The 15177-nt window shown below is 47.0% G+C and overlaps 3 protein-coding genes across 3 annotated transcripts; 2 read left to right on the top strand and 1 right to left on the bottom strand.

Annotated features, from left to right (window-relative positions):
- Nucleotides 1-9149: 9149 nt before the first annotated feature.
- On the bottom strand, nt 9150-9980 carry PHALS_14533 (uncharacterized protein). Its single transcript, XM_024727217.2, has one exon. It carries the CDS (start codon nt 9862-9864, stop codon nt 9532-9534), a length of 333 nt encoding a protein of 110 aa, XP_024577816.1. The 5' UTR covers nt 9865-9980; the 3' UTR covers nt 9150-9531.
- Nucleotide 9981: 1 nt separating this feature from the next.
- On the top strand, nt 9982-11922 carry PHALS_11793 (RxLR-like protein; the record flags this gene model as incomplete). The annotated part of the gene is made up of 2 exons (XM_024727216.1): nt 9982-10104; nt 10168-11922. The coding sequence occupies 2 exons, from the start codon at nt 9982-9984 to the stop codon at nt 11920-11922; spliced, it is 1878 nt and encodes a 625-aa protein (XP_024577815.1).
- A 1480-nt stretch (nt 11923-13402) lies between these two features.
- On the top strand, nt 13403-14683 carry PHALS_11792 (uncharacterized protein; the record flags this gene model as incomplete). Its single annotated transcript, XM_024727215.1, has 1 exon — nt 13403-14683. One exon carries the CDS (start codon nt 13403-13405, stop codon nt 14681-14683), a length of 1281 nt encoding a protein of 426 aa, XP_024577814.1.
- Between the last annotated feature and the right edge of the window lie 494 nt (nt 14684-15177).

The following is a 15177-nucleotide window of genomic DNA, read 5'->3' as shown; positions in this document are numbered from 1 at the left end:
TCACGAAGGACCTCGTCCTCAAGGGCTCGAAGAGCATCACGAGTCACCGGACGGCGGTGGACCCGGTCGTCACCGCCCGCCACTGACTATTCTCGATGAAAACGATGACGTCCACTATCACATGGAACGTCTAGTCAGACGAGGGTCAAACCCAAAATCTGGTGAAGTGGCGGGAATATCCCGACACCAAAAACTCGTGGGAGTTTTAGACGCCACTTCGGCAAGATTGCCCAGACGCCGTGGACGCTTTGATCGGAAAGATCAGGACGCCCCGCGCTTCCCGGCAATAGCACGTATAGTAGAAGGGCCATGAGCTGAGCTCAAGCAGTGGCCCTGAGCTCCTGCGGTCGAAAACACAGAGCTCGCGGGAGCATTATGGGTTGACCCATACGTCGCAGGGCGACAATCCGAAGGAAGTCGACGGCGTGCCTTAAGATTGGCAAACTCAAATCGGAGGTGTCGCTCCACACGAACGTCCACTTCCTTGTGGCTCAACTGTATATTATACAGTGAGGAAAGTTTTCGGTGCCGTTGCACCTAACGCTCAAAGAGCGCTTAGTCATCTGTAGAGCTTTCGCCAGGGGCAAGCACTACAGATATTGTTCTCATTGCGGGTACACGAGAGCCACCTCGTTGAGCACGCAGATGAGTGTGACAAGCTTCCAACAAGATTTTTTTTGGGACCAAGAAACGAGTTCGAAGAGCTTTCCGTTCGGCAAGCTCATCTTCCGTAATAGCTGGGGGCTTGATAAAGTGATGGCGTAACGATCGAGTTACCACGTCCTTCGCTTCCACAGCGGGATCCGCAGGGCGGAAACCATATTCCACTCGCCTTTTTGCTGTCTTCAGTCGGTACTTTGAAGGCTGTCTGAGAACAAGGCCTTCCTGTGCGGATATGTTGGATGTGGCACCACATTGATAAGCGATCCTATCGGCTTATTTCGCGCATTGAGAAATTGCATCATCGCTGCTTGATCGTTATCAATCAGCTCCGCTTCTTGTAACCATCCTGGTCTCAATAATATTCATGTCTTTGTTTTCGCCGTAATTACGTGGAGCGTAACCTTTTTAACGTTGCCTCGTCTTTCTTTGTAACTTCCAGCATCCCACAGCCTCCTGCATGCACCAATACTGGCGCTGCCAGACCCTGATCGCCCTTCAGCGTTGTCTGTGACGCTTCGGACTTTGCTCTCGGCTGTGCACTGCTGCAAGCAGACGCCAATAGGCGAGATCGGGCGATCGCGTTCGAATATCGACAGCTCAAAGCTGCAGAGAAGAACTAACCAGTTCATGACAAGAAGGTACTTGCGATAAAGAATGCACTTGTCAAGTTCAGGGTCCACCTGCTCGAATCCAAGCCGTTTGTAATCTATACAGATCATGCGTCACTACGAACTGCGACTCAGTGGTCTCACTTCTCGCAGAGAATGGCCAGGTGGCTCTCTTTCTTCGCGGAATATATCTTCGAGGTGAAGTTTAAGCCAGAAAAGCAGAGTGCTTAAACTGATGCGTTGTCACGCAGGCCAGATTATAATTTCGATCATGTCACGACGGTGACGTCGTCCGTGACGGATTGCTATGCGCCGCGTACGCGGGTGATGATATATGCGTAGCGCTGCTACAGGCTCTCGGTAGCAAGGAATTTGGAAACTTGGACAAGAAGTCGTCATCGCGACTGCGCGCACGGTTGCCCCACTATTCATTAGATAACGGATTCCTATACGGATACGCCAAGAATTGTGCTCCTCATGATGAGATTTTGAAGTACCGTGTCTTCTATGAGGCCCGCGACACCCGACTCAGTGGTCATCTTGGCCGTGAAAAGACTTTCAGGTCTGTGAGTTGCCACTACTGGTGGCCCAAACTATCAGATAGACGAGCACATACATATGTGCGCACGCGTGAGACGTGTCAAAGGGTCAAATGGTCAAACTCTATCCGAATGCAGCAGCGCCGCTGGCCAGTTTACCGGTATCTTCGGGTGTCAGCAGTCCATGAGTATGGTCTGTGTGTTTGGCCTGCCGAAGGGTTCGGCGGGCATCACAGGAGTGGTGGTCTTCGTCGACCGTTTGAGCAAGATGGCAAATCTTGCGGCTGTGCCGGACATCATCGACGAGACGCTGTTTGTAGATCATGTCTTTCGACAACATCGACTCCTGGAGTCAAGTGTCTCTGACAGAGACCCACGCTTCATTGGGCAGTTTTGGTCGACAATCTTCATGGTGCTGGGCGCCATGTTGGCTATGTCAACAGCGGACTATTCGCAGACTGGTGGGCAAAATAAGCGCGTGAACCGTGTCGATGAAGACATTCTTCGCAGCGTCTGCGCTGAGACCGCGAAGCGCTGGTTGCTGCCACTTGTAGATTATGCTCTGAGCAATGCAGTGCATTCATACCGGCTACACACCGTTCTACGTGAACGGGCTCGTTAATCCTCGACGCCGCCATACCATGATTCAGGGCTTGGTGAGAGAAGAATATTTGAGTAACTAGCTGATGTCAGCCTTCTTATTGCGCGTAAAGAAGTCGATGACTTCCTGTCTACTGGACTGAGTGTCTTACGATGCGTCCGCGATGCGATGGCTGAAAGCCAAACATGCAGAAAGAATATGCAGACGTTAAAGGTAGAGGATATGTTATAAACTTCGAGGTCGGATACCTGATGCTTGAAACCGTCCTACCGATGCGATTTCTGCTGTCTTTGATACAAAGATCCGTCCACGGTTTATCGGAGTTTTTAATGTTGTGGCTAAGCGTAACCTTGTGTATACGCTAAGCGTTTTGAATCGAATACTCATCCACCCAATTGTTATGTGGGCTTGCTCATGCCGTACCGGGATCCGGCGCAAGTAAGCGCGGAAATATTGGCGCCGCAGCGGCACCCACAGGAGATCGACCATCCAAAAGCTGGACCAGCAACTGATTTGATCACGGAGTGCAACGATCTCTATCCTCAACAGCGCCAAGCGCTCCACCTCCGCATGAAGCGACACATTTGTCTGCTCATCGGCTAGGGGCCGCTTCGACAGAGCGCGATAGTCCTCAGCGTGAGGCAACCGGTGAACAACGTGCTCCAAGCTCTCGAGGTGTCCCGCGCAGCGGTATGCCACCCCAGCATGACACTCAGCGAAGTCCCGAACGCGCCGGACCTCGTCCTAAAGAACTCGAAGAGCATCGCGATTCATCAACCGCCGCCGACTCTTCTCGTCGAGAATGGTGGTGTCCACTCTCACGTGGAACGTCTTGTAAGTCGATGTCGTCGACAGGGTTAAACCTACCTTCTTGTAAGGTGGCGGGGATACCTCGACTTTGAGAACTCGTGGGAGTTCGAAACGCCACGTCGGCAAGACTGCCCAGACGTCGTGGACGCTTATGATCAGGGAGATCATGAGGTTCCGCGTCCCGCGCTTCTCGGCAAAGCCAGGAAAGCCGGTGAAACATGAGCTGAGCTCAAGCCATGGCCCTGAGCTGCTGTGGTTGTAGACTCCGCCGTGTGAGAGACCACAGAGATCGCGGGGGGTGATGGATTAATCCATACGTTGCATGGTGACGATACATAGGATCGGCGTTGCGCCTTGAGTTTGGCAAACTCAAACCAAAGATGGCGTTGCACGCGCGTGTTCTCCCCCCTGTGGCTCAAATGTAAGTTGTGCAGCGAGAGAAGATTCCGGTGCCGCTACAACCATCGCTCAAAGAGCTGTTCGTCATCTGCAACGGTTTCACTAGGGGTGAGCACCACAGGTGTCATCTGCATCGCGGGTACAGGAGCGCCTCCTTTTTGAGCACGTAGTCAAGTGCAGTAGGTATCCGTCAAGATTTCATGAGGCACCAAGAAGCGAGCTTGGAGAGCTTTTCGTTGGTCAAGCTCACCTTGTGTAGTGGCCGGGTGCACGACCACGTAGACGCCCAACGATAGAGTGATCGCGTCCATCGCGTCCATCGCTTCTGCCGCCGAGCGGAAGCCGTATTTACAAGAGGGTCAAGGACTGACCGTGGATTTGCGTGCAGGAAAGCCGCCCTGCGAGCAGCATTTAGCTGCTGCTTCTGTGTCTCGTCGAGGTGTTTGGCAATGATATAATTTCTCCCGGAAGTCGAGAGTTCGGGAAACGGACACGGCGTCCGCAAGGTTCGAACAGGGCTCACGTCATGCGCTGGAAATTCTTCTTCCCTTCCAGGGCAAAGAGTATACAACTTGTAGTCGACTTCCTTCAAATCCTCGACGAGGTAATTCATCGCCCGTGGCGGGCGCGGTCCGTAGTTGCACCGCCTGCAGGAGACGAAGATGGGCTCTGCACGCGGGCGGTATCTGAACCAGCAAGGCTAGGTGTCCTCCCTGTCTTTGACACAGGGATCAATATGCAGACAAGTGTATGAAGGTCCTGGTGCTGTTGCGGTGTCTTAGACACGCGAGCCTCATTCGAGGCGACAGTTGAATGTGAACTGTAGGTGCTCACAATCTTGATGAAAGGAGAGTGTAACAGGGTCACACAAGATAATATGTGCACAAATTGGTGTGGGTTACACAAGATGGTGTGACCACATAATGGTGGGGCTACACCTAAACAAGAAGTCAGTACGTGGCTGGAACAACCAGTACTTATGCATTTCATTAGGTTTTATCGTATATACCGCAGATAAAACCCAAAAATACAGTTTTCATTTAAACGGAAGGGCTAATAAGCCTTGGGTCAAGGTTGTTGTTACTCTTGGAGGAAGCGAATCGCGATCCGCTACAATCGTACGGGTTCGAAGTATAGAACGAAGGTCATCGACCTTAACTAACCTTCCTCCAAGCAAAAGAGCTGCGGCAGCCCCGCTGCATGACCTGCATTAACTCCTACTAGTATATGATTTGCCAAAATGAAATATTACAAAACGGCCAGCAACATCTGATTGACTTCGGTCTGGTCGATCGATATAATTGGTCGTGTATTTATCAAGAATAAGAATTAAATGCGGTGGAGCCCTGGAATCCGGTATTTGACTGAATAGTTGGATATTGGAATGTCACCTTTGGATAGCTTGGTGTCAGGGTTGACCCAAAGTTTTGCAGACTCACTGACTGTATTTCCCATGATCTGTCGACCGTATAAATCGATTCAAGAGAAGAAATGTATTATTGGCATGACACGACCTGCATTCTCTATAAGTTTATTTGTAGATTTTATCATTCACCAGAAAAACTACTATTCGGTCAGCAACACTTTATCTGAATCTTTAATATGAATTGTTGTATATTCATCAAGATATAGAAATGAGGTCACGACTGCGATAAAACCCTGGATATGATAAATGGATGAAATAGCTGGATATTGGCATCTTCCCTGTAGACCACCAAATTTCGATGAGACCCAAATTTTTGTAAATACTCTGAATATTGAGATTACACTGCTGAATGCGTGTGGAAATATGGTAATGATCATAGTTATCTCGCACTGCGACGTCGTCACATCACCACGTATGGATAGTCCGTTCTCCTTCTTTTTCGAAATAAACTCTGAGTTGCGGAACATGCTGAGTCGTCTAAAAATATGGTGGCTGGTACATTTTTGCGTCATCCTAGCTTTGATTCACTGCAATTTTTCAATGGTGACGTCGCCAAATCATGAGGCGATCCGTACCGTGAACGGGACAGACGAAATATGTGTTGCACTGCTAAAAGCCTTGAGAAGCATTGGATTCGAGAAACAGATACTGCTTGATTGAAGCGCGCGATTGCATGCCTGCACCGCTATGCTTTATCCCAGAGCTTTCTGTATTACGGCGTTATTCTACAAGACACAAAATATGTGGCATTACATGATAATTTCCCCTCATCATCGAAAGAGAAAAGACGTCTTGCTCGGTGAGCGCTTTGTATTGGTGTATAAATGGGTGAGCACATATGTGTGCATGTGTAAAACATTTCAACGGGTCAGAATTTTACTGCATGCGTCGGCTTCTCTGGTCGGCCTAATAGGCGCCCGATTATGCTGACGTTTATAGCCAAAGTTCTTCGTCAACACGAATTGCCGGTAGCCATCACGTCAGTAGATTTATTGCAAAGCTTCAACGATCGTTGTTCAAGGTACAGGCACCGGATTGGATATATCACCTACAAATATGTGCAAACGGACATTCAGATGGAACGCGTGGTTTGCGCTCTAGGGAATATCCTTGTGCAGCGATACCGCGGTTCGAAAGTGGGTTTCTTTCGCTCAGGATCTTGCGCTGAATAATGGTGTACATGCCGCTGCAGGCTTAGTAGATTTGTCCGGCAGATCCCTGATTTCCTTCGGCATCGCCACGAAGTGAGTCCGACCTTCGTTGAGGAGCATTGTCTGTCACATTTTACTTGCTAACATCAGCCCGACTACACTAGCAGCAAAACCATTATTTTATTTTGATGAGATAGAGCATTATGTGCATGGTGCGCGAGGCTATAGTTGAAAGCCAAGATATACAAAGAAACACGCCACTGCCAGAGGCAGGCCAAACTCACGCGGAAATGTTGTTGGGCAATATGTGAATAAAATGCACTATCTACACATGCAGTGACCGCTGTCAATAACACTAACTTGCAACCGAATTACGTCGGACCGTTCACGGTCATAGTGAAGGAGGGGTTAAGTTGTATTTTGGATATCCCAAGAGAATGCGAACACATCAACTATCCAGTATGACACATAGAAGTCATACCAAGACACTGCTCTTACGAGCAAGCTGGGCGTGAACATCGCTGTTGCAGAAGAAGCGACACCTTTACAATCCCTTATAGCTGAGCTACCCTCTGCTTCAATGCAGCGATGTGGTTCCAAGTCTCTGGGGGTGCGTCAAATCAAGCAGTGCAATGGCAAAGCTCAATCAGCGAATTCAAGATACGGTCCATCTCGGTAAAAGACACACGCCGTGGCTTTCAGATAGAGTTGACGATCCGCCACAACCAAGAGAGCTCACGAGAGCTAGCTGCGAGAGGGTAAACCTTCTCAATGAGTAAGGTCTGGCCCACTTCCATGCGGAGCGGTGGTGAGTCCAGTGGGTATTCCAGGGCTGATATTAGCGTAGATTGAGTAAAAGAGTTAGCATTAGTTCAAAACGCGGAAGTTGAGTTTCCACTTCGGCAAAATTGCCCTGATGCCGTAGTTGTTTGCGACCTAGCACACCTTCAGTCTTTATTATTTTTAAAGAAGGGGCAGGGACACCAGTCGCAGCGCGCTTTCCACAATTGGGAGGCAACCGATCTGGATGCCGAGCAATATATTTGCCGTCCAAGTATGGTCCAGCTTCATTGTCCATCTCTCTTATGATCACAAGCGACTATATCAGTTCTAGATTAGTCCTTGCGTTAAATCGGATCTTTGATCTCATGCAGACGAACGAGGCTGTTAAAAGTATCAAATCAAGGTGATAAGTCGTCAAATTTACACTAACATCGTGCTTTGTTTTACGCAAAGTCAAGCATGAGGAGATATTCTATGTGGACGTCTACTTAGTCGAAGCTGGCTTGTAGAGCTACAAAACAGATGAGGCAGAGTTTCCTCCTTACCCAGTGCGCAAACTGAGTCTGTAACTCATCAGCACTTTTGCCAACATCTAGTATCTACAGTACAACCCTCATGGAGGGTATGGTTGCCCAAGCCACTGCTGCTTCAAGCGCAGATAGTACATACAACTGGGATGCTTAATCGCTCGTGAGCGACTATCTTGTCGATATTTTGCTATTGGTGTGTGTGGGAGGTTCAAAAACATACGTGTGTCAGCGCGGCGACCGGCTTCGAATGTTTTAAAAATCGTAAATGTGATTTGGGCAAGTGAAGGTGCGACTCATGCACTTGCAGAAGAGCAAGAAGGGCGCCCAGAGCACTGTCCAGCTCGGTGCCGTACATCGAAGTGATCTCACAACGGGGTGTCGAAATACTTTCCACTGAAAAAAACACGGAAAATCGCAGTGAGTTCTTCCTCCGTAGGGAGCGGCTAGCCCGTATATTGTTGAGCGGGGATAAAGGTATTAAAAAGGAGCTCGAAGAGTCACTGGATCCGCCTAGTCGCAGAAACCTCCGGCGTCCTCATCGAAAATTAGTTAAGTGCGTCAATCACGAAGTATGCGCATTTTGTGCGGCCAGCTGAGCGATTCGATTTGGTGCACAAGTTCGAAAGTGTGCTCAGAAAAGCAGTCGCGGTAAAATGTTGAAAGTAAAGTATCACACCAGGCGCAGTGGATTCGCGTAGACGGTCACTTCTGGAAAAGACAAAAAAGTGTAAATCCCAGTGTGGCTCACATCTTGGTGCAGTGTGTAACCGGGGAAGGACTAGCTTTGAGACTATATAAAACTTATTTCTAACATCTAATCTAATCTATATGGACTCTTGAAATAGTAGAGCAACTTCATAATCTTAATTAGCTTGGAACTCTCGTTCTGTTCCTTTTTTTAGCGCACAAACCCAACCTCTGCGCGGACTCTAAAATTTTAAAGCTTTCGCTGTGCAAAGTGCACGGCAGCCTAATTGCAAAAGATATCAATATCCCAAACTGTTTATGTGAAGATATTACAAATTTGTAGATGGTGTTGTATGCGGCTCGCCGGCGTCGCGCACTCCAATCAATATCAGTCGATTTGGTTCAAACCGTTCTGACGATACAAAAAGGAATACATGGTGGTGCGAGTTGGATGGCTATCAAGTCGTCGCGCTGTCATTACAAGATAAAATCTCGTGATAAAACCCCTTACGACCACGGTTGCAACAAGGTCACATTCATATAAACATTAAATGGATAAAAGCGGCTACTGTGCATACTTAGATTGGCTATCTCCAGAAACAATATGGAATTGATATGGAATGCAGGTGCCGAAAATATATCACTTTGTAAAGGTGCCGAAAATATATTACTTTGGGTATGGATGTATCAGATACATTTTTATATACAATTTAGCTGCAAGTTTAAGTTGCAGTATGTATCTGTAATATTCGTTTTAGTGGGATATAAAGTATTTTGATAGTATGCTAAATCATGGCTGTGCAAATATGTCGGCTTTAAGCGCTTTTTTAACATACGGATATGACGTCTGCTATAGAGGTCACTCGAATCTCGTAGCCTGTTCGCTGTTCGCAATTACAAGGAAAACCGAGTGTATCAATCACTCCCTAGGCAATCAGCGAGCTTGGATCTGGATTTATTCCGAATTGGAATCTCCAAAAGCTTATGCGATTTGCTACTCGTCAATATCTCGCTCTCGATTGTTTTCTGTGTGTCGGCGGTGAGACAACTGGTTAGAGGTTCACTTAAACATGGCTTTGGCAAAGCAAATGCATTGCTTACGGCTTCTGTTCCCGTCGTACGAAACCTAATAGCCCAAGCAATGCATTCGAGCCAAAATCCTAGTAATAAAAAGGTAAGAGTAAATATAAAAGCTATGACATGAATATAGCATAAGATTCGCCAATTAGTCGATTTTACGTTCATCAACACGGCACGACTGCGTAAGACGAAACACTAATCGTAGATTAAAAGCGTATCAGCTAAAACTTGAGACACGGCATAACGTGTCTGTTTTAATACGCAATGAATGTCAATATTATTTGACTGGTTGTCAACATGGTATCAATCAGAACCAGCGCAGGCAAATTCTGCTGCAAGCTCAACTTGCAGCGTATCGAATATCGCAGCAAAAGGATAAAACGAATTACGCTTAAGCAATAAGGAGATTTATCTGTTGTAGGCCTCAGGAATCTGGTATGTTTAGATGATATAACCATGACAGATTTGCGAGCAGTGCGCGATTCCAAGATTGTCCGACGCAACCGAAGTTCAAGACGCAAATTCCAAGTTGTTTCAGTACTTTTTCGATTGGCCAGAGATTCATCTTCGTCCAGGTCATAACCCATATTGGCCAAGGGAGACTATAAGCCGTAAGGATTGCACCTGCTGAGCAATAGGCAAACCGTCATTTTCAAATTTACATCCCAACAACAACAAACGAACTTGGCTTTACATTGACGATAATGGGGCTGCAAACTCTCGTTTTCGCAAGCTTTGTCACTTTGGCTACAGCTTCTTTGGCTACACCATCGATAGCTACCGACTGGCACGTTCAAAACCGCGTTGAAGCAATCATGTCGACAATGGTACGTATTTTGCAACTCTTGGTCAGGTAATTTTTTGAGCTGACGCACTTTACAAATGTACAGGATATAGGTGACATGCTTGGTCAAATGACGCAGCTCGATGTGAGCACAATTTTGCATCCAAATCGCACTTTAAATCAAGCTGTGGTTCACGAGCATGCTAGACTAAATGTCGGTTCTTATCTTAATTCTCCAGGCGCTGAGTTGAACGACTCAACTTCAAACTCAACCCACATCTTTTCTCCTCTAGAGTGGCGCAATTTGATCACCGAAATCCAAGACATTTATGCAAGTCACCACAGTCATCCAATCATTTATGGCCTGGACTCGGTGCACGGAGCCAACTACGTCCGTGGAGCAGTGCTTTTTGGACAGCAAATCAATGCTGCTGCAACATTCAATCCAGAACTGGTCTACAATATGGGGCGGATCACGGCTCGTGATACGGGAGCTGCTGGGATTCCCTGGCTTTTTTCACCAATTCTTGAAATCTCGCGAAATCCTCTTTGGGCCCGAACATTTGAAACTTTTGGTGAAGATCCTTATCTTGTTTCCGTCATGGCCGATGCCATTATCCGCGGTATTCAGAGCAACGGAACGACAGCGGCCTGTATGAAGCATATTATCGGCTACTCCAAGACTCCGACCGGTCACGATCGCGTCGGCGTCACAATATCCGATTTTGAATTACTTAACCAATTTGCTCCGTCATTCCTGGCTGCCATCAAAGCGGGAGCTATGACGGCAATGGAAAGCTATATTTCTATTAACGGCATTCCTGTCGTTGCCAACACGAAGATCCTGCAGGATCTTGTACGCCACGATATGCGCTTTGACGGTATGATTGTGACGGACTATGCTGAGATTCACAATCTTCACGTGTGGCATCGAGTAGCGAAGACCGATCAAGAGGCAGTTCGAATGGCCCTTACAAACGCTCCGCTCGACATGAGTATGGTGCCATACAATATCTCTTTCATCGACATGGCTCGCCTGACGGTCGAGGAGAACCCTGCTCTACTGACTCGAATTAGAGATTCTACGCGACGTATTGTATCGACAAAGGTCAAGCTCGGCTTGTACGAGAACGCGCTTCCCGGAACTGAAGCTGATATTGCGCTTGTAGGTCAAAACGAGAGTCGTCAAGCAGCATTAGATCTCGCACGCGAGTCCATTATTCTCCTTAAGAACGAGAACAATGTACTTCCTTTGAACGTGAACAGCGACGTTTTTCTTACAGGCCATGCAGCAGACAATGTTGGTCTCTTGTGTGGCGGGTGGTCACTGCGCTGGCAAGGCGTGTCCGGCAACAATCTTTTTCCGAACGGAATCTCGATTCATCAGGGAATCATCAACATTTTGAACACGAGTTCTGGCTCGTATCATTTTGCCAATGACCTTTATCCTAATGGTTCATTCTCCTTGGATGCTCTCCAGATGATCAAAAGTCGAGGGATCCCGCCGAGCTACACGATTGTAGCCATCGGTGAAAGAGAATACGCTGAGAAGCCTGGTGATATTGATGATTTGAGTTTGCCACAAGGTCAGATCGAGTACGTCCGCGAAATCGCTGCTACGGGTACTAAAGTGATTCTTGTGTTAGTTCAAGGTCGCCCTCGTCTGTTGCAGGGTCTTGCGGAACTCGCTCATGGTATCGTTTACGCAATTCTGCCGGGTGAGTTGGGCGGACAGGCGCTGGCCGAGATTCTCTTTGGTCATGTTAATCGATTTTTTTCTAAGTTAAGCTCAGCGTTCATCAAACTACCAACCAAACCCGGCGATCGCATTGATTTTTTTCAATGTATTGTGAAGCACTAATCTGGAAACAATTTCCGTTGTCAATATTCGTGAGTGTTGACGGTTCCAACGCGGACACCAAAATGCTCATCCACAATTTAGCGGCCCAAAGCGTGATAGCAATTCTGTCTCGTCATGGCACCACCTTCTTAGCAAATAGAGTCACATCACACACATACCACATCTTTTGCAGTTCCTTTCAATCATTTTCTGAGAAATAATGTGTAGGATCACGAACACATCGCCGGATACTCTGTCCTTGACCTGAACAATCAAGATCCATCACAAGAAGACAACAATCAGTCTGACTATCGCGTAAACGTCCAGCATTTATATATATCACCATTCTCATCTCGATCAGCGCTCATTTTGATCAACACGAGTCTTACATGGTACTGATAGAACACGACGGTATTGTCTAAGCACGATAGTCACGAGACAATAGTTATTTCACCCAGTACCTCGAAATGCGCGCCATTTTCATGTCCGCTATCTGCAAAATTTCCACAAGGAACCTATACTAATCCAAAGGCAAAAACCTCGATCCATCTTTCTAGATTGCAACATTCTAAGAATGCAGGATGATGCACTATTGTTTGGTCCAAAATTGTAGCTCTCGACTTTTGAAAATTGTAAGCTACAATGTTCACTATTCATATTTTCTCATTTCAAAATTGATGAAGATAAAGTTGGATAATAATTGCGTTTATGAAGTATCATAAAATTGAGCAGTGTACTCTGCATATGTATTGAATCACCGCTTCGTCCGCTCCTACACACCATTTTTTTGAATTTGTGCTTTTTATTTCCTAACGTTTCGATTTTATCGCAATCCAAAGTCTGCTGAGAGTCCGAATCTCAACCTGTCATTCTCAAACCAACACCATTGCCCAAGTTAAAATATACCTTTGTATTAACAGCTGATGGATTGACGAAAAGGCCAGGCTTCTTCAAGAGAACGTGTTTTGAGGCCGTCACTGGTGTGGTGCGAAAGTTCTTTAAAGTTCGTACATTGTAAGCAAATGGTTTTAATGTGACTGTACGGAGTGGCTCTGCTCAAGCGGCACTTCCATGTCAACTATGGCTGGTGTGTAACACCATCCAGTCTTATCTTTGTGTCGCGACTGGTGCGGGCGACCAAACGATCAACCGCTGTTGGAGCTGATATAATAGTTGAAAGGAGTGCAGCGCCGAGCTCTTTCCAATCAAAATCTGTTGTTGTAAAAGACATGTACATGGCCCGTCTGATGCCAATCTCGACTTTTTGATTGCAGAGACGGTGGACGGGGCTGCTTGCGCGCTTTGCTGATGCCTCATGTGCCCGCGCTGGTATTGCAAGTCGATCAACGAACCACAAAGAGATCCGGACCGTAGCAACAGCGCACTCATCACGCAAAGTCGTTCATATGCATCACACACCCGTCAGTTAGATTTCTGCCAAAGACAGCACAGGTGAAGACCACATTTCACGCACATTTTAAAGAACAAAACGAAGCAATAGATGAGCTTCAATGAGATGGAGCATGAAGCAGATTTTTGTTTGTCAACTAGCACCTCGCAGTGGGTGGCGCCACCCGCTATCTCATGGACTCGTGAAGAAATCAGCATGATTCAAGAAATGTTTCTTTCGGATGAGAAAGGTATTCGGATCCGAGAGATATCCATAAGTGACAGTAAACAATCCGAGACTGAGAGCCCGCTAGCCGTCTCTGTAGACCAGAGTACCAACGCCACCAGCATGCTGTTGTCGCCTATTGACGCGGATAATGCTTTACTACGAAACTCGACGATGAGCGAAAAGGATGACATGGCTAATTACTTCGTCGATCGAATTCTCCCTGTAAACTCTGAGGTGTCTGTACCGTCGTCTGTGTCTATTTCGAGCAATGGGCGATCAATTGAGCACATGCTGAGCAAATTGCGCGCCAAGGTAGAGGATCTTAGTCATATTTACTATTCTCGCTGCAGCAAATATTCGGGTGGCGACGAAAGGAACACCAAAAAGGTGAAATTGTCGTTTGCGATCAAGAGACTTAAGCGTGTTATACAAGGCCTCTCTATGGAGAACGACCGGCTCAAAAGATACACCAAGAGCTCACACTGTGAAATTTCTCGTTTGCATTCTCGATGCAGCTGGCTGGAGATTAAGCAGCTGAGCCAGTACATTAGTAAAGCAACATGCGCGGCAGCTGTTAAGGACGGAATAGACCTTGCACTGAACTACGTAATGAATGGTAGAGTACTCATGGATCGCCATGACGAACTTGGATGGGATTACAAGAGCTTTTTGACTCAACATGGCGCATTCTCGTTCAAATTGAAGAAGGATTATCCCAAGGAGGTAAACATGCACGGTGTGATTAAGAAGACATTGGCAATCGTGACAGATTCCGAGAACGTATCTCGTGTGAAGCACAGCTTCATTAGGGTGCAGCAGGTGACAAAATTGGACCAGGATGTTGTAATCGTATATGACATGCCTAACTATTCCGCGCCACGCATGGACCGCGTCGTTGCAGTGCTCTTTCGGGCGGAAACGCCGACCGGATTTTTGCTTGGTCTGCGCTCACTTAATGTGGACAACCATAGTGATACTGAGCGACGCATGGACTGCACAGTGTGGCAGCGATACAATCGCAAGCAGGATGGCGGATTTTCTGTCACGGCAGGCGGTGTCATGACACTTCCGTCGCGTGCAGGCGTCAACTTGATGGCGGTAGAAGTATACTGCCTTCATTGGCGGTGGGAAAGTAGCGTTATCGGCACACAATGGGCTATTTGAAGACAACACCCACAAAACGACGTGGGTACAACGCTAATTTATTTAGTTATGAGAAATCGAATAATGAATAAATAATGTCAGAAATTTGTAGAGAAATGGGAACACTACCTCTAAGTTTGAACTCAAATCTGCTTAAATAGTTATAGTAAGCAGGCGCCACTGGTGCAGCGGGGCTGCCGTAGATCTTATATCTAAATCGATACATAATATGCATAAGTACTATCAGTGCCGCCACGAAGTGGCTTCTTGTTACGGAGTAGCCAAACCATTGTGTGATAACACCGTCTTGTTTAATCCACACATACGTATCATCACACCATCTTGCGACCCACCCCTTTCATAACAGGGTACGTGTAACCTCGTTACACTCTCCACATTAAAATTGTGAAAACCACAATTCAATTTTATTGTCGCTTCGGCGGGGCTGCTGTAGCTCTTTGCTTAGAGGAAGCTAAGCTAAGGCCACCGACCTACGATCATTATAAAAACCAGTA

The sequence above is a fragment of the Plasmopara halstedii genome, assembly GCF_900000015.1.
Source record: "Plasmopara halstedii genome assembly, contig: Scaffold_555, whole genome shotgun sequence".
In the NCBI taxonomy this organism is placed as follows: Eukaryota; Oomycota; class Peronosporomycetes; order Peronosporales; family Peronosporaceae; genus Plasmopara; species Plasmopara halstedii.
Note: the sequence above shows the minus strand (reverse complement) of the source record. Positions and strands in the feature narration are given on the sequence as shown.

Bases quoted from the DNA above. Each gene is read 5' to 3' on its own strand.
- PHALS_14533 (XM_024727217.2), bottom strand. From the start codon at position 9,864: ATGGGTTATGACCTGGACGAAGATGAATCTCTGGCCAATCGAAAAAGT.